A 23,979-nucleotide genomic window follows, 5' to 3' on the forward strand; every position below is an offset into this window, starting at 1 on the left:
ATGTTATAATAAGTTAAATCGAATTTTATTTAAAGGATATTCAGATGTGACGTCCCCTCTTACTCCACACCTACTAATGTAGCCTACTGACTCGATATTTTGTCAGTCTTATACATTGATTTATATATGGGGATGCATCGTTATTTAACTTGAAATTTTTTTCATTAAATCAAGAAGCTCAAATTTATAAACTAAAATTTTTTTCATTTTGTCTCTAGATTCTTACAAACTATTTGTTTATAAACAAAATTGACGTCAACTTTCAAAGGAATGTGAGGTAAAGAGCTGAACATAAGCAGTTTTGAGCATTACATGGAAAACCATAGAAAACATTAAAATTTTGTAAATGATTTTTATTTCACACGACTTTATTTTGAATATTTTTACTGATAAATCAATAAAATTGATTTCTATCCATGTAAATGAACATAGGAACAAAAATCTCCTCTTTAATGCTAATTTTTTTTAACTATTTTTAATTTATGTAATTCATATACTGCTAGAGAGGTACTACAAGCATCACAAATAATTTGACTAACATATAAAATGTAAATAATACATAACTACATAAAGATATAAAAATTGTAATGGACATGGATCGTAAATAATTAAAAATTCGTTAGTAAGTAAATATAAAAAGCATAATTCATATCAAGGAGTACATTTTAATATACTCATGACATAAAAACCAATTGGTTTTTTTTAGAAAGTCTATTGTACTGCATCTTATTCTCTTGAAAAAAAAAATAATAACTTTATTGGTTTTAAAATTATTACAAAAGTTTCATGCTTTTATTAAGTTCTAAGAGCTTATAGTAAGTATTATTAAAACACAGCTATTTTTTAACGTTCTTCGTTGAATAAGTCTTGCATTTGTCATTCTGGCTTATTTTAAGGATTTTTTTCTCTCTACAGCTAAAAAAATTTTTTTTTTGCGAAGTGTACACAGTTATTGATTTTTTTACGATTGATAAAAGTTAATAATATTCATCGGAATAAGCACTTCTTAGTTCGTCGATAAGAAAAATTGAAAAAATTTATTTTTAGAATTGGCTTGCAGAGGGTTTAGAGGGTAGCACCCTAGTAATCTATATTTGGAGATTGGGTCGTCGGGCGCCCGTGACACGAGGAAGAGGACGGTAGCGCAGGGTGTCGTTAATAAGACGCGGCGCTCAAAGAAGACTTGTTGGTCTTTATTGATCTAATACAGTCTCAGATACTAAAGCACAATCTCTCAAATTAAACACTTGACAAAAGGTAATACACAAAAGTCAATCACGAAGCAATGCTGCTGCCGCCGTACGAGTTGAAACCGGACTGGCACAGGATGGCGTTGTTGCCAGCTAAGCTGGTAGAGCTGGTAGTTGGCCTGTTAATGGGCGGTGGCGCCTCACGGTTAGTTGAGAATACCTTACGCGAAGTAAGTGTCTGCTTGCGTCTCTTCTCGTCGGAGCAGTGCTGGCTTGGCTGAGGAGCCACATATATATATATAACATATGTAAATTGAAGACTTCTCGATAAGCTAAGTTGTTTTACAGGTTCATCCCAATTGTTTTACTTACAACCTTTTAAATTTAAGATTTATCATGAGTAAGTAATCCGGATCTCCAAGTTGATAAGTTTACGTTTAGTTTCTTACCATCTAGGGTCTTAATATTCTAGGTATAATTACTATTGAAATAGTTAGTAATTGAAAATTTTAATCGCCCTGCATGAATTTAATTTTGTTAAATTACGCGCAGTTTCAATTTAATTTTCTTGTCTTACGATACTACCTACCACTCGCTCGATGGTGAATTCTAGTTTCTCATAAATATCTCGAGTATTTTGGTATATTTTTGTGTATTAAAGGGACTTTTCAATAACTAGAAAGCATCCAGCTAGATCACCCGATCCATAGCAATCGCTAGGTCTTCCCTCACGTAATGATACCTATGCAATGGTAGTGGTAAGAATGGAACGTAAGTGCCATAAACACCAACGTCAATTAACACTATAATCTCACTGCGCTTACTCTCACTACTTTCTCTTACTCCTTCTCACCCACTGTGTGTCCTCGTCCTGTGACTTTATCGTCCAAGGACCAAGGGAACAAACTCCAGCAGTACAGGTTGCTGGCTTACCTCGACTGCCGCGTAACTTTTTCCAGTTATCTACCTGCTTCAGTAGCAGCACAGATCTTAATAAAAACAAAGATCAATTCAAGCAAAGGGAGATATGGAAGTAGTCTTAGAAAACGTATAAAAGTGAATAATTTACGAAAATGTTTGTTTCAAATCATAATACGAATTTAGTCTCCGTAGGTAAGAGAGTCCAATCAGGATTTTATGTTAACTTTAAAAAACATTAAGCGATAATTATAAGTAACCGAAGAAAGACCCAAGCCGTAGCAACACGTGTTGGCAATCTATACTTAATGCGTTGTATAGAAAAGTCGATTACACATGTGATATAGTAAAAAATAGTCCTGACATAGGTAAATAGAAGTGTCATTTTTCATATTAAAATGCCAGTGATGTATCGCTCATGATAAACAAAAAATGTGACAAAAGCATATATTACGTTAAAGTACAAGATTTAAGCAACTGTTAAATGTATAGAGCAGCTAAGATGATGGGTATCCCATTTCAAGGTTGCACAACAGTATTAAAAGTGCTATTAGAGATAGGACACACAGCCATATGCAGACCTATAAAAACAGCTTTAAAAAGCGGATCGAGATCCCTCCTCACGTTTGTCGATGACCACACACGGTGTTAGGTATATTTATTGCACAGGAAAAGTGTGACGACTAAAAAATTTATAGAACATTAAAACATGGTCAAAAATCAAACTTGTTAAAAGATAAAAGCTCATTAGTTATGTAGTGGCAAGGAATATTATAATAGTAATCTGTATCATGTACTAAAATAAGCTAAAATATCGTGACAATTCACTGTTCCTCACACAACGTAACAGAATAGGGTTGCTGAATGGAAAAATTGGACTCTTGTCGAGATGGCTCGCTGTTTGCTACATCAATTTGGCTTGCCGCATAGCGTATAGGTAAATCAGACATATTTATAAGAATAAGGAAAAAAGCCTTATTGACGATTCACAAAGATTCATCAATGCCGATTGGGGCTCTAATGTTGTCAATAGACATTCTTACACAGGATATGCATTTTTTACAGCAATAGGCACTGTATGCTTATGTTTAGTTAAGCAACGGACAGTTACGTTGATCAGGGTACGTGTTGAGTAAATGAGCTTTACAGAGGCTTCCAAGAAAAATACATTTTAACTCAAGTTCAAAGAGTTATGAAAGTCTAAAAAGTTTTGTGTTAAGCAATTGGGACAAAAATTGTAAAACAATTAAGCTTATAGAGGAGTCTTCAATTTACAAATGTTATATATATATATATATATATATATATCATATGTAAATTGAAGACTCCTCTATAAGCTGAGTTATATATATACTAGTGGGGATCCGCCTGCCTGCGCGCTCCGGGCGCCAACCCCTTCACCCTTGTTGTCTAATTTTTTCCAAATAAGCTTTGCATTAATATTTTATAAAGACTTAAAAAATGATAAAAATAGTTATTAGTATACAAAAAAAATGTTAAAGTGTGTTTGACAGAATTCGGACTTAAATTTTGGACCATTTCTATTATTTTCTTCGTTTACTTTTACTTCGTTAAATTTGTTTTAATAAGTTAAAAAATGTCTAAGCAAAAATGTGACAGTGAATTAGACTCCCAAATTGCAACGGAAAAAAAATTCTTCCTTTTGCATCTACAGAGAACTTTCTTACAATGGCTTGGACAGGTATCGCTTCTATTCTACTTTCAAAGGAAATGACAACTCACAGAACTTTCAGACTTCCTATAGACTTTAGCACTATAGAAAATGTGTCCTTCCAGTTTGAGACAAATAAACAAAAATTACAAAATGGAGAATTAATTATTTAGGATGAAGCTTCTATGATACCGAAAAAAGCGTTAGAAATCGTTGATAGGACTCTAAAAGATTTATTTAGTAGAAATAAACCCTTAGGAAATGAAATAATAGTTTTAGGTGAAGACTTTTGTCAAATTCTCCAAGTAGTAAAAAACGGAAGCAAAATTACTATTGTTCAAGAAACCATAAAATTTTCCAATTTTTGGCCTTTGTCTAATATTTTTTATTTAAATTAAAAGAAATAAACCGGAAGGTATTCATGGGTCATGGGACCCACGGTAAGAACAAAGTTTTTTAAACATGACATGAGTACAAAGACACACAATTTCTCAGGTAACAAAAAATAAGTACTGCATTCATGTAGTTCACTGAAACAAAAACTTGAAAAACAAATTTAAAAAAAATAAGAAAATTTAGTTCAGTACTCACAATAGTTGAACTTCGTGAGTACGTCATGCATAAATACAGTACTCACGAAGTTTAACTATCTTGAGTACTGAACAAAATTTTCATTTTTTTTTTATTTTTTTTTCAAGTTTTTGTTTCAGTGAACTACATGAATGCAGTACTTATTTTTATAGAGCTTCGTTCTTCCTATGGGTCTGGCGACCCCCTTGTTACCTGAGAAATTGTGTGTCTTTATACTCATGTCATGCTTAAAGAACTTTGTTCTTACCGTGGGTTCTATGACCCATTTATACCCCCTGGTTTGTTTCTTTTAATTTGTTTTTTTTTTTTTTTTCATTTCTTGTTTAATTTATTTTCATATTTCATTTCATTATTATTTCATGTTTCATTTTATTACTCTTTTTTTCATTCTTTTGTATTTCCTTAATTTCATTCCTTTTTTTATTTTTCTAGGTAATTTTTTTTTTTCATTACCTTTTTTGTTTCATTTTTTTTTTATTCCATTGTATTTAAGTATGACTTTTGTGATTTTATTTCATTTGATTTCCATATTTTATTTCATTAATTTTTTTTCTTACTTATTTTTTTGCAACTGTATAGCCAATTAATTTTATTTTTGTTTTATTTTTGTATAATTACTTAATAACATTTTGCCATTGTTTGTTTATCAAATTTAAAAAAAGCGCCCTTTGAAACCATTAAAATGATATGTAACTTAAATTATACGTATATAATCATCTTACTTAATTTATTTATTATCTATTTAATAATTTACTATTTTTATATAATTATGTGACATTGTAACATATTTTGAGTGTCGAATTCCAAATAAGCGCCCTTAAAAACTATTGATACGTTCTTCAACTCTATTGTGTATGTTTACTTTAATATTTTATTTATTTATTAAATAATTTATTTGTAACAGTAATTATTAGCATTCTTTTAATGCCAAAAAAAAGTCAGGTTTCAAAAAAATCGATTTATATTTTATGCATCAAATAGTTGAATGTATTATCAGTCAATGCATTTGAAAATGAAAAATAAGTTACGAACCACAGGATAAGTACAAGAAACCGAATTCCAATAGTCAGCAGCACTCGTAGCAGAGAGGGTAAGGGACTTGACTTGTATTTAGGTGGCCGAGGGTTCAAATCTTCTGATTGGAAAAAGTTTTTTTTTTCTTTTTTTTTTTTTTTTAGAATTGTAGAAGGAAGAAATTCAAAGTTACATAAAAATTATTGTAGAAAAACAAAATTCGTTTAAAAATTAATTTCTTGGGAGTGTGAAGGGAATGGTGGGCCGTGGTGTGGGGGAGATAGGGCAACACAGTTGGAAGATACAGGGCGGAGTTGGGTGAGGGCAACTGTGTAGGGGACTGATGGTGAGGGCGACAGGGTAAGGGGGAAAACTTAGGAAGAAGAAACTTCTAGTAAACCACTTCCTTTTCATACAATCTGTCGTTTTTATAATTCCAGCCCCCCCAGTACGCGACATAAAGAACTTCGTTCTAAAAATAATATACGTTAGATTGATAAAAAAATTTTCTTCATTGCTTCTAGATATAGGAGAAGAAAAAATTAAAATTTTTAGAATTCTTCAGACATGAAAAACAAATGATATATGTTCTAAAATTCCTAATAATGATATTGATTTTTTTATAATTAAAGCTATATTAACATCTTACAGTGAATACACACATTTTTTGAACAAAAAAATTGTAAATAATTTGGTAGGAACATTAGTAACGTATTAAAGTATTAATAAAGCAACTCACAAAGGAGAAGATGATTCAGACGACAGTATTTATATTAATTTTCCTACAGAATATTTAAATAGTATTAAAGAAGGTCTTCCACCACACGAATGGAATTTGAAAATTAACGCTATTGTTATGTTAATACGAAACTTAAACGTATCTGAAGGACTTTGCAATGGTACAAGATTACAAATTACAAAATTATTTAAGTACAACATCGAAGCTGAAATAATCACAGGTGAAAAAAAAGAAAATAAACTCTTTATTCCAAAAATAACACTCAATACAAACAATTTTTCTTCACTACCATTTATATTGTACAGAAAACAAATTCCGTTTACCTAAGCTTTTTCTATGACTATCAATAAATCTCAAGGTTAAAGTTTTGATGCCTTAGGATTATACCTTAGAAAACCATTATTTTCTCATGGGCAATTGTATGCAATTATATGTTGCATTGTCTAGATGTAGAAACCCAAAAAAAATTTTTATCCAATTTGAATCAGGAAACAAATTTGAAATTAAAAATAATGTTTGGAATGAAGTTTTGGAGTAACAAAAAAACAAATCTATAGTTCATTACTACTTTTAAACTTTCTTGCAAATTTTATCTTTCATCAAAAAAGCAAATTTCAGTACCGTCTAGTACCCAGATTTATGAAATCATAAACAATCCGTTATATGTTACATGTTTTCAGATACACCATCATGGATGCTAAATATTATCAGTGTGACAAATGTAACTCAGAATTTTCAAATTTAGAGTGTCTATTATCGCACAAAAAAGTTCACAAAAATAAACTTTTTGTATGTGATCTATGTAGCATTATAAAATTAGAGAAGAAAAACTATTTGCATCACACAAAAGAATGCCAAAACATAGAGAAAAATTTAAAGTGGGTTAATTTTGCTGTAATTCGCTCGGCTAAGGAATGATGCCTGTAGCGAGCCTTGAATTACTTGTGCAAATCTTTTATATTGATTTGTTAGTCAAATCGGGAATCGAGTTCTAGTAACAAAAAATCCAAAATTGAAGTCAAAATGACTTACATCACACTTATAATCAATAAGAAAATCGTGATTTATTCATGAATGTATATATACAATCGCATAAGAAATATGTCGCTTAGCGCGAGGAAAGAACCATGACGTGAGCAAAATTCTTATTCAAAGTTAACAAAGCTTAAAAAGTAAATCTAAAACAATTTAACTTGAACTATTAGAGCTTTGCATGAATCAAGACGACGAGTTGATAGGAGCCATGACCTCGTTTGTTTAATTCTAGACGAAGATTTTATGAAACACGACTTCAAGACGACGAGTCGATAATAAACACGACCTTGACAATTGAATTATAATCCAAAAAACTACTTATGCTGTAATACTGATGCGTGGACTGAGGCTGGCGAACTCGGGCTGAGCGAGAGAGTGGCTGCATTAAGCACTTGAGCTGACAAGGGCAAAAAAGAATAACATTGCCATGCTTCCTTTGGTGAACTCGGGCAAAGCGAGAAGTTGCATACTGGGTGGCTTCTAACCAGGGAATCGGCCGAGGCACTCGCTCGGAAGGAGCTCAAGCCGTCTCGGTTAAAGAGAGAGATAGTGAGAGAGCCAAGAGTAGGGCTAACACACACACACCAAACTGGATCTGAAACGTTCTCAACATTATGAGATTAACAGATGCGGTATTGTGCGCCTGTGTGAGCCCCCTCCTGGCCCCTCTGACTTGTAGTACCCACTCACTGAGCTGCGTGTGTCGCACGCCTCCGTCCAGGTCATACTAATTCGAACATTTCCGCCCACTTTGACAGAATACCGTCAAAAAATAATGAGTAAAAAAAAATACACGGGGATAGAATAGCCTAGCTTCGAATAGAGCTGGCCCTAGACTGCTTCTGGGAGCAAAGCAGCATTACATTATAAAGAAAAATAAGATTAAAATTAAGGGATGGTTGTAATTTACCCTGCTCGCAAAGCTACGTTGCGTTTGAGTTAGTAATAATTTTACATATTGGTTTTAACAAATTGATTGGGAACATTAAACAAAATTCGCAATCAGTATTTTCTTTTAGCTAACATTAAACTATTACAGTTCGCCACACTAATTCACTTAATCATTGAATCACTTATTCAGTTCTGGTTCGTCAAGCAATTTGATAAACCTAACGATTGATCGATCAAACTTGGTGTCTGTTGTTTTGATCGTAGCGACTTGTACCAGTCCGTCAGCACCTGGGTGTGTAGCGGTAATCATTCCCAAAGGCCACTTAGCTGGGGGTGAGAGCTCGTCTTTGATAAGAACGACGTCGCCCTTGGCGATATTGTTTTGGGGCTTCAGCCATTTGTTGCGCTTTAAGTGCTGGTGGAGCACCTCCTTTCTTCAGCTAGTCCAAAAGGAGTTGCGTAGATCCGACAGCAATTTCCAGCGACTGTTCAGCCGAATTGGTTGCTGCAACTCGTCGTAAGGCTCGGGGTGAGACAGCAGCGCAGATCCGACGAGAAAGTGTGATGGCGTAAGGGCGTGCTCTCCAGAGACTTTGCTGCTTAGAGGGCAAAGCAGCCAGGAGTTGAGGCAGGCTTCGATCTTGGCACACAAGGTCAACAGTTCCTCGAATGTTAGCCTTGTTTCTCCGATGACTCGAGTGAGGTGATGCTTTAAGCTGCGCACTACGGCCTCCCACAATCCTCCAAAATAAGGGGCTCGTGGCGGTATGAAGGACCAGTTCGTGCCTTGAGAGGCTACACTCTCGATCACACTGGCGGTGAAGTTTGATGATCTGCTGAACATCCGCTGGAGCTTGGAGGCTGCACCCTTGAAGTTGGTGGCGTTGTCTGAGTACAGGACATCGCACACGCCTCGTTGCGCGCAAAATCGAGCGTAAGCCTCAAGAAATGATTCCGTAGTAAGGTTGGACACCACTTTAATGTGCATGGCACGTGTGACCATGCAAACAAAAATCGCAAGATAGCCCTTTGTGGACTTTGCGCCTCGTTCTCTTGAAAATAGAATCCAGATGGGTCCTGCATAGTCCACACCTGTGTGTGCAAAGGGACGTGCGGGGATATCTTGAGCTGCTGGTAGCTGTCCCATCTGCTGTGCACTACTTCTGGTCGCAAAGCGAGTGCAGACGGTGCATCGATGTAACACTCCGGCAGCGACTCGTGGTCCTTTGATAATCCACATGGATCGACGCAGATGCGACAGCATTAGTTGCACTCCTCCATGCAACGTAAGTCGATGCGCTTCTTCGATGAGTCGCCTTACAAATTGACATGTGCCTGGTAGAATGATGGGTTGCTTCTCACTATAAGGCAGCGACAAGTGATCGAGTCTTCCTCCTACTCGAATGAGACCGAGGTCATCGAGAAAGGGACTAAGCCGACTTAATGCACTGCGATTTGAGACAGTTTGACCTTCTGCCAAATTCTGCCTCTCGGTTTGGAAGTGCTGTAGTCGAATTGCTCTAAAACAATATGTTCTTGCTAATCTCTGCTCTTCACCTGCAAGAGGCACGTCCGATGGCATCAACTGCTTATGCACGATACGTAAGCGCCAACGGCAGCAGTAGGAAAGAATTCTGAAGACTTTGGCAAAGCTGGAGAACTTTTGTAGCTCCGGCAGGTATTCAGGGTACGCAGCTTGCTTCAACTTTTCGGGCTGCTTTCTTTGAATGGCAAAGGCTTGGAGCTTGGTCAGACATCATAGGCGATGTAAGGGTGACCGTATACTTTCTTCTTGGAGAAGCCATTTGGGTCCTTTCCACCAAATATCATGCTTAGCAAGAGCGGCTGGAGTTAAGCCACGTGTAGCACAGTCCGCTGGGTAATCTCCGGATGTCACATGCCGCCACACTTCTGCAGGCAGCCCGATGAGTATCTCACTGGTTCTGTTGGCCACGAAAGTTGGCCATCGAGAGGGATGACTCTTCAACCACTTCAAGACGACCATAGAGTCTGTCCAGCAGTTGATAACGATTGGCTTTGTTGGTACATTTTCCAACAAGTGTTGGACCAGGTGTACTAAGAGAGTACAGCTGCACAGCTCGAGCCTGGGGAGCGTCTGTACCTTCGTGGGAGCCAACTTGGTCTTGGCAAAGAGTAAGTACACAGCTTGGCCTGGTGTTACTGCATATATGGCTGCTGCGTACGCTCATTTTGAAGCATCAGCAAAGCCATGTAAGTGCCATTCGTCCTTCTTTTTACCTCCAAGCCAGCGGGGTATCCGTATAAGTGAGACTTCTCGGAGCTCATCACGAAAGCTTGCCCAGCGATGATTCATTGCCTCAGGCCGGTGAGTCCCAGTTGAGATTGTTGAGCTAATGATCCTGTAAAATTATTTTGGCAATTACCATTGTCAGGGCCAACCAGCCAAGCGGCTCAAATAGACGAGCAACCATAGGCAAGATGGATCGCTTAGTGACTTCAGCATTAACAGAGACAGGCTTTGTGGTGAATGTGAGGACATCAAGATTAGGTAGCCACTTCAAGTCTAAAGTTGATATTACCTTATCGAGCTTCAAACTTATCTTCTTAGCTGAAACTGAAGCTAGACCTTGCAGGACCCTTGAATCGTTTGTTGCCCACTTTGACAAAGGAATACCAGTGGAGGCCAAGAGTTAAATAAGTTGATCTCACCGTTCTTGTGCTGCCTCGATCGTGTCATCACCTGTGAAGAGGTCATTGACGTAGAGCTTGTGTCGCAGTATCTCGGATGCATGTGGGTGAGATTCTGTTTCGTCCACTGTCAGCTGCTGCATGACCTTTAGAGCCAAGTATGGGGCTGATGTTGTACTATAAGTGACTGTAACGCACTTATAATCACGAATGGGCTGATCAATTGTTGGGTGACATAGTACTCGCTGCCCGTCCACATCGTCAGAATGCACCAAGATCTGTCTGAACATCTGCACGATGTCTGTGGTAAGAACAAATCTGTAAAAGCACCACTGTGTTATTACTTGAAAAATATTGGCCTGAAATTTGGGGCCCGGCAACAGGTAATCATTCAACGAAAGACCGTTTGAAGCTCGTTGCGACGCCTTGAAGACAACGCGTATCTTAGTCGGGTTCTAATGTCGTATAACAGCAAGATGCGGAAGATAATTCCTTGGTTCGTGAATGTGTTCAAACGAATAGCTTCTCGCAAAAGTTCTCGTCCTCCGTTAGCAGGGACTTACGGGGCACCTCCTCAATTTCCCAAAAACTTCTGAAGGTTTTCGGAGATAGGGGGTTCCGCATTAGGATCCGCAAATTCAAGACCCTTAATGTGCGGCCAAACTGAATGAACTACTCTTTCACTTGGTAAAAACTGCGAGAGCTTAGGAAGAACCAATGCAGACACGTTTAATTTAAAATCGAGTGTCCTGCTTGAGCTTATGTTTAGTACTATTTCTTTGTTTGTCCTAGACAAAGTTTCTGCACCTACACCGATTACCTTAATGTTGATGTGTTTCCAGTCAAGGCTGACGTCAGAGATGACGTGTTGGGTGATAAAGGAACGCTTCGCGGCTGGGTCGATGAGCACCATGGACAACGTATTCCCATCAGGATTTACGAAAATAATGCGGGCGGTTGCTAACAACACCGAATGACCAACTTAAGGTCTATGAACATTTACAGTCTCCTGTTCATTTGAAATTGACACTTTCTTATCATTCGAGTTTGGGGATCCAGATTGGCAATAAGTTTGATTGCTCTGCTGAGCCTTATTAGTAGCGCTGTCAAAATGCAGCTTCGAATAATGTTTGCTCTGGCGATGAAAACAACGGTTTGGTGAGGGACATTTATCCGCGAAATGCAAGGGTCTTAAGTAATTTAAGCATAGTTTCTCACTTTTAGCAAACTCAAGCCGTTTACTTTGTGACATCGCTTTGAATATTATGTAACGACCTCACACATGATTTCCTTTACATAAACGACAACCAGAGGTTTTCTCTTTACTGTCTACTGATAGAGCAGTATGAGCATATACATATTTTCTTTGATTTTGCGACACTTGAAAAGATATTTGCTTGTTGCTCGTATTTACTGAATCCGTGCCAGTATGTGCTTGTTCTAGTCCGTTCAATATAACGCGACGTTCAATATAATGCGTGAGGTCAGTGTAATTGGAAAACCCTTCCTGAGCCTCTTGCAAAATTTCCCAAGAGTCTCGCAAACTTAAATCAAGGTTACGGACAACACAATGTACTACAAAGTAATTTGTTTGGTCGATTGGAGACCCCAGGTCCTTTAATGATCGTACCGCTTCTTCTGTGCGATCCATGATTTCATTCAAATCATGTACATTTCGCGCTTTGACAGCCAGTAGCTGTATTAGGCTTTCAACACTATTAAAAAGCTGGATACGAACGTTATCATATCGACGTACTAACTTATCCCATGCAATTGGCAAATTCGTGTCCATCACTTCAATACCCTTCAGACGCTGCGCGGCAGAGCCTTGTAAAGCGTTCATTAAGTGTTGCAGTTTCGCGACATTCAGAATAGTCAACTTGTCTTTGACGAGAGATGAAAATCGCTGTTTGAAGCTTTCCCATTCCTTCTGCTTCCCAGAGAAGGTTGGCAGTTGTAGAGGAGGTAGGGAGGTGTGAGCTTCACTTATTGGGTTGAGGTTCAATGGTGGAACTAGATCAGAAGACTCGTTTTTCTTAAATATTGCGATTTTACTTAAAATTAAGGTTTTAGCCGACCCACATGCAATCTCAATTTAAGTATAAGAATCTTTCTTAAAATACTCAGTTTGCTTAAGATCATTCTCATACTCTATCAAATACTCGTGATGACTACTAAAGGTTTTCCAATAAGTCTCTAAAATATCCAATCGCGTCTCGAAATGATAAAGTGTTTGAAGTTCTATGCCTACTTAGGTTATTAAATTCTTATAAAAATTCTGTACATTAGTACACAATTTTAACTGAGCGTTATACATTTTATCCATATTGGAAACGAAAATCAAATTATCAGAGCTAGGAAGATATTGAAAAATACCAGTCGTCTGACCGCAACGCTAACCAACACACCAAATACTTTAAACACAATATACAATATTTACAATGCCAAATTTTGACACGTCTCACGAATGAGGAGTTTGAAAAGAAGCTCTTTAAAAAAAACTGATCGTCCAGCCACGTCACTAACCGAAACACCAAATACTATACACATAATATATAATATTTACAATGTTAAATTTCAACGCGTCTCGCGAATGACAAGCTCAAAAAAAATCTCTTGAAGAAAAACTAGTCGTTTAGCCACGACGCACAGGGGGATCAAATGGCAAAATTTTTCTCAAAATAAGATAACTTTGGACAGAAAATCCAGATCTTCATAATTTTTTTTTTATTTTGAGGGTTTTAAATAGTCGATTCAGGGAAAACTGGTCCGAAGTCGTGATACGACCCTGGGGGGGAGGGGCAGTAAAAATTCTCCAAAGTACCTCAAAATGTGAAAAAACCACTAATTTTTGCCTAAAATTTAGAATTTTCATCAAACACTTAATAAAATAATTTTTTAAGGTTGACTTCAACCTAAAATTTTTAATTATAGATATTCCGGTAAATCAAAGGGAATTCTCAGTATAGCACTACGAATACGGTTACCTCAGTCTTAATAAAAAACTGCAGAAAACTTAAAATGGTGGATTAGTCGCTTCTCTACAACCGTTATGTTGTGGTCATAAAGCAGAAGAGTGAACTTTGTAAAGAAGAAATAAATGCGTCAAATATAACATGATGAATTCTCTGTTCACTTGAAAAAAGTTAAATATATATTACATTACCAACTTGTATTTAAAATAAGAATGTAATAGGTAGTCGCAACACATCAAGTACAATATGGTTAAAGGGACCTCTCCCAGTTCAAAATGGCAGCTTACACAGAGTTACGGCCTTTTTTTCACTCACTATCCTTACAATATGGGTATTAAATAAAAGGGAATGCTGAGCAAAGTAATTCTAAGTGAAGTAAAATTAAAAGCGTTGTGCCATATGCAATTCAAAATGGCGGGTAACTTGGGTCGGTGTATAAGCCATGCCACGAAGGCCGTACTATATTGCACGTACTACCTTCAGGGCAGAGTATGAATGTCATTAAAATTTTTTACCTTACCTATTGCACTGTTGTAACTTGGTCACTGTATAACACTAGATAGTTCAAACAAAATTTTTTACAATGTGTTGCAGAAAAATTTTTAGATCGTAAGCTGCTGGTGCAGAAAAAATTAAAGGATGAGTTTGGCATAAGGGTTGATCAGGTACTCCAAGGTAACGGAACTACCAATACTGGTAATTTAGCGAGAAAGTGTTTCGATGAGCCAGTCAAGTTTGCTGAAGCTCTAGGAATCAATTCAGAATAAGTAACGAACCTAGCGACGATTCTTAAAATTTTCAAGTCCAAAAAAGTCATGAACTTTAAGAAGTGTGATATGTTTTGTTGGAAAACGTACTTACTATTCTACAAAATTTATCCATGGGCTGAAATGAGTCTAACCCTTTATAAGCTGTTACGGCATGGTTGCGAAATAGCTGAAGAATTTCCTGTACCTATAGCCTACTATTCGGAAGATTGTCAAGAATCGTGGTACAGGTTACATCGGAGGAACATAATCATGCACTGCAGACAAAATGACAGAGAGAAACGTCTTCTTGATTTATTTCACAGAGCTATGTACATGAGCGATCATTATAAATCACTTGTGTATATAGAAGACCGATGCAGGAAACATCGAATCAAAGATCTTCCAAAAGAGGCTAATAAATACATCATGTGAGTACCCGTTTGGTTAACCACGCATGCAAATTCCAATTTTCATTGCACTTTAATTATCAGTTATTTTGGGAACTTATTTTTAGTCCTTTCTCTAAAAACAATAAATATTATAATAACGAGTTTTATAGATTTCGAATAAGTTTTAAAATAAGCGAATAAGAACATTCTGAAATTGTAAAAATAAAAAAAAATGCACAACCCAATGCACTTTTCGTTACATAATCTTATAGTAATACGTAATTTTTTGAAGATTGTAGTTTAATCTGATATTCCTCTATTTAAAAGTGGTTAATTCAATTCACTTTTACTTCTTTAAATGATATTTAACTTTAGTTCTTTTGGAAATCATCATTGCAAAACATTATTTCTGAATAAATTTTTATTAATCTACCTTATATTGGTAAAGAAAAAAGAACTCAGCCAATAAAAATCTTATGGATAATTTATATACTCAAGTATGGCTTTTTCACATTATAACCCCTTCAAATATCTTAATTATTGTACTTACACAATTATGTCAAAACTATCAAATTTTTATGCTTTGGCGTTTAATGAATTGTATATTATTTGATTATTTAAAACGTAACAATCTCTTTTAATTGACATACCTCCTCAGTAATTACAAGCAATTTTTTATGATTATTATAAGTCATATGTTATGCTGAACTTGTTTGAATCGATTATTTGAAAAGATGTACAGTTTTGTAAGCCGGATTGTGAAATATTGAAACAAAGATCAAAAATTCTGTGCAAGTATAAGATGTCGCTAGAGCAAAATATTACTTTTAATAAATAAATTCATGTAATATGATGATTAGCAGTCATATTCATACAAGTGTGGTGTAGACGTAACTTGTAGGTCGATATCGAGAATGCCAAGAGTTTTGAGTTAAAATAAGAATTTTGCAAGTCAAATTGATTAGTACCATAGTGCAAGCTGCATGATTATGCTTTTAAAAATTTGGGCTGTGAATAATAGATGATAGTAAAAAAAAAGAAGGAAATCTCTTTTCAATTAATATAAGAAAGAAATATATTCGAAAGAATATCGTAAACATACACTACAATAGTATAATTATGTGTTCTATCAAAAACTTCAATGCTGAATCAATGCTGAATCAACGTTGATGTTAGTGTTGAATCAACGCTGAACCAACGTTGAATCAACGTTAATTCAACGTTGATTCCATGAATGACAGAACACTGAAATCAGTCGTAATTTACATTGTTGATTCAACACTGATTCAACGTTGAATCAGCGTTGATTCAGCGTTGATCAAAACGTTACAATTAAATTTCAAAAAATAACAAAGTAGTATAATAACATTTGGAGCAGATATATTCATGTTAATACGGGGTACTATCCGTATGGTAACACCAAAACAGGGGGGTTCAGTTATTTGATGTTAACTGTATTGAATACGCATTATATTTTTCTATTATTAAATTAACGTTTAAATCACCGCTGATTCAACGCTGATTCAATGTTGAATCAGTGTTCATTCAACGTTGAATCATTGTTGAATCAACAAGTAAATTACGACTGATTTCAGTGTTCAGTCATTAATGGAATCAACGTTGATTCAACGTTGGTTCAGTGTTAATTTATCGCTAAAATCAACGTTGATTCAGCATTGATTCAGCATTGAAGTTTTTGATTGGGAATTTCTTACAGAAGCAACACCAGTATCGATTCGCAGAGAATATGCTAAGAAACATTTTTGAGTACCGTAGATAAAGAAACCGAGGATGACCTGTCCAATGAAGATAGTGACAATAAAGATCAAAGTGAAATTGATCAGAGTATGACAGAATAAAGTGAAACGTTAAACTCATCTGATGAAAAAATGGGAAATTAAGTCAATACTAAGTTACTTCTGCGTACAATAATATAAGTATTTTCAATTAACGAGGTTGCAAAGTATTTCTCTTAGTAATTGTTTTTTTCAGTTTTAAATACATATATTGCCCGATCAAATGCTATCAATAAAACGTATTAAAGGTATATTGTGATGAAGGTAGGCTAGTAGAATGATAAATAATTAATTACTATTACTTCATTAATGAATATTATTTTCTTGCTTTTATAAAAGTCTTCATAAATAGGCTAAAAATAATTTTAAATCCATGGGAAATGTTTGAAAACAAGTCTAGAGACATTTTTACATTTGCAGAAAAATTTGGATTCTTTGCATCAACGTTAAAGTTTTATGATAGGATTTAATAATAGATTTTTTTTTTTATGGATTGCTTGTTTTACGCTTAGTTGGTATTCATATCATAGGGGCCTTCGAAATATGGCTTATACACCGACCCAAGTTACCCGCCATTTTAAATTGCATATAGCACAACGCTTTTAATTTTACTCCACTCAGAATTACTTTGCTCAGCATTCCCTTTTATTTGATACCCATATTGTAAGGATAGAGAGTGAAAAAAACTTCGTAATTCTGTGTAAGCCGCCATTTTGAACTGGGAAAGGTAACCCTTCGACCATATTGTACTTGATGTGTTGCGACTACCTATTACATTCTTATTTCAAATACAAGATGGTAATGTAATATATATTTAACTTTTTTCAAGTGAACAGAGAATTCATCATGTTATATTTAACGCATTTATTTCTTCTTTACAAAGTTCACTCTTCTGCTTTATGACCACAACATAACGGTTGTAAAGAAGTGACTAATTCACCATTTTAAGTTTTCTGCAATTTTTTATTAAGACTGAGGTAACCGTATTCGTAGTGCTATACTGAGAATTCCCTTTGATTTGATACTTATATGGGGGGGGGGGTTATAAATTTTATAATCCGCCATATTTTATGGATCGCCATTTGGGATTTAAAATAATAAAATACATCTAACGTTATTTTACGTATGGTTATTGCAAGTTATATCATTATTTTAAATAGTTTGTGACAAACAAAACCTAAATATTAAAAAAAATAATGGAAATCATGCACTTTTCCTCACGTCCTGGCCACCATATTGCTGCCGCCATCTTGAGTCTATCAGAATGACCATAAATAAAAACTTTACCTAACACACACACACCAAACTGGATCTCAAACGTTCTCAACATTATGAGATTTACAGATGCGGTATTGTGCGCCTATGTGAGCCCCCTCCAGGCCCTTCTGACTTGTAGTACCCACTGAGCTGCATGTATCGCGCGCCTCTGTCCAAGTCATACTAATTTAAACACAGTGTATTGAATGTGGAAGATGTTTCAAAAGAAATAATCACTTACAGAGACATTCGAAAAGTCATAAAAACAACGTTAAAAAAACATTTGTCAAAATTGTGGGAAAGGTTATGTAAGAGCAGAGCACCTAAAGAGACATTTTATAGAATATTATTAAAATAAACGTCGTAAGTAAGTTAATTGTAAAAAAATTTTTTGTTATGGTCAAATAAAATTATACGTGGAAATTAGACCATTTGTAACAGTTAATATGTAAGGCTTTACAAATTTATTCACATTATATATAAGGAATCTGGGGGGGAGTACGGGGGGTAGCTAGAGGAAAGAAGTGGGGAGGTGGAGGAGAGTGGGGGGAGCTAGCAAAAAAGTATGAATACTCGAAAAATGCAACTAAATGAAAGAAAGACTACCTTATTCGTGGGAACTGGGGGGGGGGAGCTATGCATATATATATAAGACAAAGGTTTTTGTCTGAGGACTTTGGGTATCGGAATACACAAATAAGTACTGTAAGTTTATGCTAGTAATAACTGTAATTATATGTAATTATATTACACTATGTACAAGGTATTACAGATAATTATGGAGTAATGCGTGGATACAAAAAACTAAACTAACCTGGATCAAGTACAAGTACGCTTTTAGTAACAATAATTAATTTACACACTTCATTCGTTATGCTACAACTAATTTTAATAATCAGCTAAAGTTGTGAGTACGTTTACTGCATATCAGCGTGCTTGCTATCATCTCGCGCAGAGACAACTGCCTTCTTCAACCACTGCTCGTCTCCAGCCGCTATTTGTTATTTGACACAACATCTAACCGTCGTTATTAAGTTTGAGTATAGTCTCACACTTACATCCCCCCCACTCCTACCTGGAGGGATTAACGAGTGTTACTGCAAGGAACCTTAAGAAACGTAAGGAATCAATTTGCTTGCATGATGCATATTTGTTTTTTTTGTTTTAGAACGTGAGTCTGTGATATAGATTAAATCAGAAATCTTTTTCTTAATTTGAAATGGACCTATTCTAATTGGATCAATTTTTTTCCCATTAAAGTGGTTTCCGTTTTGAATATAAACAAGATCTTCGTATTTCAGTTCGTGAAGGTTATTGTTATAATAAACTTTGTTCATATTATATATTTTTTTTGCGTTTATAATTGCTATTTTCCTATTATCCTTTAAATTTTCTAAGTTATTTTCATTTAATTCAGTTGGAAAAACTGATTTATCAATCCCATTTAAAATGTTATTAGGTGTAAATTTTGTTTGTGGTATGTATTGTATTTTTATAATTTTTGACACACTGTTCAGCTATAACAGACCATGGCTTATTTTTATTTTCGTAAATCTTGCACCTAATTGCATTTACTAATGTCTGATTAGTACGTTTATTTTGTCCATTTGAAAATGGACAATCTACTGCTGTAAACATCTTGGTTATTTTTTTTTCATTTAGAAAATTTTTAAATTATTTTGAGTTTATTCCAGCATATTGATCTGTCAGTAATAATTCAATTTTTCCTTTCTTTTGTCCTTTTTTTAGTAAATTAAAAAAGTCCTTTCCTGTTTGTGTTTTCGATGTTAGAATAAAAGCAAATTTAGTAAAATGATCTACTACCAGATGTAAGTATTTCTTTGGCAAATTGTTTCCACTAAATCCACCTATTGTATCTAATGATACAATTTGAAAAGGATTTGTTGCCAGACCTAATTGTGAAACGGGTTGAATAAAGTTTCCAAATCTTGACTTATTTCTCATACAAGTGTCACACGTTCGACATATGTATTTTATATGCTTATGCATATTTTTAAAATAGGATTTTTAAGTCAACGTCAAATTTCATTGTTTTACTCTTATATGGTTTTCTTTGTGTATAGATTTAATCAGTTCAATGCCTAAATTTTCCGATATTCATATTTTCTCTTTATTGTTTAAGATCTTATAACAAATGTTTTTTTTTCTTATTATTTTACTATCTTTTCTAATATCTAAATTTTTTTGATCATTTAATAATTTTTCTAATGATAAAAAGTTTATTTTGTGAAATACTTGCAATTACGGACCCAAAGTACTATATCATCAATAATTGGGAAAGGGTGACTTTCTGGTATAACTATTTTATTCAATGCACTATAATCTACGCACAACCTTGATTTTCTCCCTTCTTCTTCTTTAAAAACCAAAGTTACCGGAGATGCAAAGGGACTGGTTGAACGTTCGATTAAATCTGCTTCTAGTAAAGAATCTATCTGAGAATTGATCTCGTCATTATCCGCTATGGAACATTTGTACGGTTTATGCGCAATATATCTGTTTTCAGTAAGCTTAATAGTTGCTTCATAGCCCTCTACATAACCTACATTAAATTTATCATCTGTAAATAGATTTTTGTATGTTTCTAATTATTTATCAATTGAATTTTCATTATTTACATTTACCTTTTGAAGTTCACATTCCGTTTTTAAAACAACATTCTGTTAATTTTTTCTTTTTGATGAATCTTTAAATTTTCATCTTGACACAATTATAAATTTTTTATTGCATCTAAACCTAACAGAATATCGTCATGAAAAGAATTACTTTTTATAATATAAAAAAATATTGTCTTCGTTATTTTAAAAAATTTGTTTTTAATTCTATTGCGCCTGAAGTATTTGTTGTACCGGCAAACGTGTTTAATTTGCTTACTCCACTTATTTTCTTTTTTTTTTTAATTTTAATATTGTAGTATAATTTATTATAGCACAAAAAGAGCATGCTTTTTTTCTATTTCTTCTTCTTGTTTTGTTTTTGCTTTTATTTTATTTCTGATTCAAAAAAATTTTCTATTTGTTTTACATTTGACATAAGATTATCAATATTAATTATATCTTTTCTTTTCAATTGAGTTTAAACTTTTCCTGGTAATCCCAAAACAATTAAATTTATTTGTGTATTTTCTAAAATCTTTAAATCTATATCTAAAAGCAGATTTCTTTTTTTTTGCACTTATTCTAAAAAATGACCATTTATATAACAGAAATTATACGCATATTTAACCTCTAACCAACCAATTGTGTCAAATGTGTCTAAAATAAAAAATATTTTGAAAATTCCCATGGCTTATTTATCTTGTTAATTTTTAAAAAACTTTGAAACCAATCTACCACAAAATCACATAAAAAAAATTTTAGCAATTCAGAGAATTTTTCTTGATCAATTTCTAAACGATTACACTGGCTTTCAAATGATTCCATAAACTTACGAGCGTTCTGATTTCGTCCGTTAAAATTTTCTAAAACCATGTCTTTTGCTCGTTTAGTCATGTTTACATGCGAAGCAATTTCAATATTTTGATTTGGAAGGGTATTAGAAACACGGAACTCCGTACACTCACTTAAATAAAATTCTTTGTAACATACATTACCCTCTTCGTCTAAATATTAATCTTTAAGTTCCTCGCTTAATGTGATCATAACTTTTTGAAATTGTCCTCGTGAAGTTAACGATCTTGCTATATTCTTCACTATTGTACTTTCAAAAAGTGCTTATTCCGATGAATATTATTGACTTTTATCAGTCCTAAAAAAATCGGTAACTGTGTACACTACACAAAAAAATATTTTTTTAGCTGTTAAGAGAGAAAGAAAATCCTTAAAGTAAGCCAGAAAGATAGATTCAAGAGTTATTCAACGAAGAACGTACAAAAATAGCTGTATTTTAATAATAGTTACTAAAAGCTCTTAGAACTGAATAAAAGCATGAAACTTTTCTAATAATTTCAAAGCCAATTCAGTTATATTTTTATTTTTTTTCAAGAGAGTAAGATGCAGTACAATAGACTTTCTAAAAAAAACCAATTGGTATTTATGTCATGAGTATATTGTAATGTACTCCTTTACATGTATTATGCTTTTCATATTCACTTATTGGCGAATTTCTTATTATTTCTGACATATATATATATGTATATATATCTTCCTATATTATATAGTTAACTCAGTGGGGCATTCCACACAAACGCCCAACCACCCCCCACCAACCCCCCACAAAATAAGGTAAAAATCTGTTATTTTCTTGCTTATTTTGACATATCGTAGTTTTTCTCAAAACCCCCCACAGCCCCCCACCAACCCCCTACAGCCCCCCCACCGACCCCCCGCACAATTTTTCATGGACCTCCACTGCCCCCCCACAAAATATTATATGAATAGTATAGAAGTATGGTATAAGTCTTTATTCAAGCCAGGGGGCTCAACCACGTATGGCTTGATGGAATAATAACAATGGATGTTTGAATATTTAATCAAATAGTTACAGATTACTGCACAATACTATAATCAGCTAAATCAAAATACAACTAATTGTATTTCGATTTACTGGATCCCTTGGTTTTTTTGTAAGCATAAAGTTTTCGGTGGGCTGACTTTTTTTGTTAGCATTCTGTAACGTTGCATTTTGCCAGTCCTGTCAATGTGTTAAAGTCTATTACCACATTCCTACCAAATCACATGGAAATATTGTATAGTAATTTCTCTCAAAACATCCCACATTCCCCCACCTACCCCCTGTGGCCCTCCCACTGACCCCCACGAATTTTGTCATGGCCCCTACCGCCTCCCCACACCACTTTTTTGGAACCTGACCGTGATCATACCATCTTTACCTATCTTTGGACAAAACTGTCTTATTGCCGAGATTTATTTTATTCTCAAGAAGAAATGTAAAGTCATAAATTGATTCATAGGAGGTTTTTGCGCAAAACATCATTATTTATACAACTAAGTACGTTTAAAAACCAATTTATATAGAGTTAACAATATTTTGAAACCAAATCATATATACACATATATTGGTGCACACGATTATTATATCATCATCACTTATACAGTCCTTTATTACACAATTCTTCTTTTTACGTACATAAACTTAAGTTAAATTTAGACTATCATTAATATAAACAATGAAAGTTTCGCATCACTTCATGAGTCATCTTATGAAGCCTGATAAAACCACGAAGACTTACGTCCATTTCTATTTTGTTTTAAATTAATGATAAAATTTGTACAATAGATGAACACGATAAACATTTATGATATGTATTATTAATTAATAAATTTTACCTATACAAAAAAAAAAATAATTAAATCATGTCATAAATATTAGATACATTATTATATTCAAAACTTTTTTTCCAAACTATATTTTCAATCTCTAAACTGTTTTCTCTATCGACTTGAACAAAAATTCCATTTTTACTTTTGCATCTTGATAAAGCCACGTATAATTGACCATAAGAAAATAAAGGTTTTTTTAAGTATAATCCCACATTATCAAAACTTTGACCTTGAGACTTATTTATAGTCATAGCAAATGCTACAACTAATTGGAATTGTTTTCTATATAAAATAAAAGGTAATGATAAAGTATTTTCAGTATTTAATGTAGTTCTTGGAACGAAAACTTTATTACCAATTTTTTCTCCCGTTACTATTTCGCCTTCTACGTTATAATTCAGTAATTTAGTAATTCGCAATCGTGTACCGTTATATAATCCGTCTGATATACTCAAATTTCGAATGAACATTACTATTGTACCTATTTTTAATTTAAGTTCATGAGGTGGCAAGCCTTCACGAATGTTGTTTAAGATTTCTACGGGAAAATTTATATAAATATTATCATCTGGTATATCAACACTTTTATATGTTGCAGTATCGATGCTGTAATAAGTTCTAGTTTGCCCATGTGATTTACTTAAAATCTTATTGTTTAAAAAAAAAGTACATTTATTAAGTGAAGTTAGTATCACGTTATTGTCAAAACAGTTGCTGTAATTACCAAATATTTTGGTACAGACATCATCTGTTATCCAGGATTTAGGAATGTTAAATGTTTCTATGTCCC

General features: G+C 34.2%; 1 protein-coding gene across 1 annotated transcript; it reads right to left on the reverse strand.

Annotated features, from left to right (window-relative positions):
• Positions 1-1,275: 1,275 nt before the first annotated feature.
• LOC149374720 (uncharacterized) lies at positions 1,276-9,880 on the reverse strand. Its single transcript, XM_089592273.1, has 5 exons — positions 9,836-9,880; positions 8,545-9,794; positions 8,233-8,484; positions 2,044-2,179; positions 1,276-1,467 (listed from the first exon to the last, which is right to left on the reverse strand). The coding sequence occupies exons 1-5, from the start codon at positions 9,878-9,880 to the stop codon at positions 1,276-1,278; spliced, it is 1,875 nt and encodes a 624-aa protein (XP_089448399.1).
• Between the last annotated feature and the right edge of the window lie 14,099 nt (positions 9,881-23,979).

The sequence above is a fragment of the Copidosoma floridanum genome, unplaced genomic scaffold (genome assembly GCF_036245765.1).
Source record: "Copidosoma floridanum isolate Cflo_tuat_1 unplaced genomic scaffold, Cflo_Japanese_pri ptg000015l, whole genome shotgun sequence".
NCBI classification, from domain to species: domain Eukaryota; kingdom Metazoa; phylum Arthropoda; class Insecta; order Hymenoptera; family Encyrtidae; genus Copidosoma; species Copidosoma floridanum.

Bases quoted from the DNA above. Each gene is read 5' to 3' on its own strand.
- LOC149374720 (XM_089592273.1), bottom strand. From the start codon at position 9,880: ATGATATTTGGTGGAAAGGACCCAAATGGCTTCTCCAAGAAGAAA. The intron at 9,795-9,835 runs GTATACGGTCAC...TGTCTGACCAAG, and splicing joins ATGGCTTCTCCAAGAAGAAA to CTCCAAGCCTTTGCCATTCA. The intron at 1,468-2,043 runs GTGAGAAGGAGT...GTGGCTCCTCAG, and splicing joins AGGACGAGGACACACAGTGG to CCAAGCCAGCACTGCTCCGA.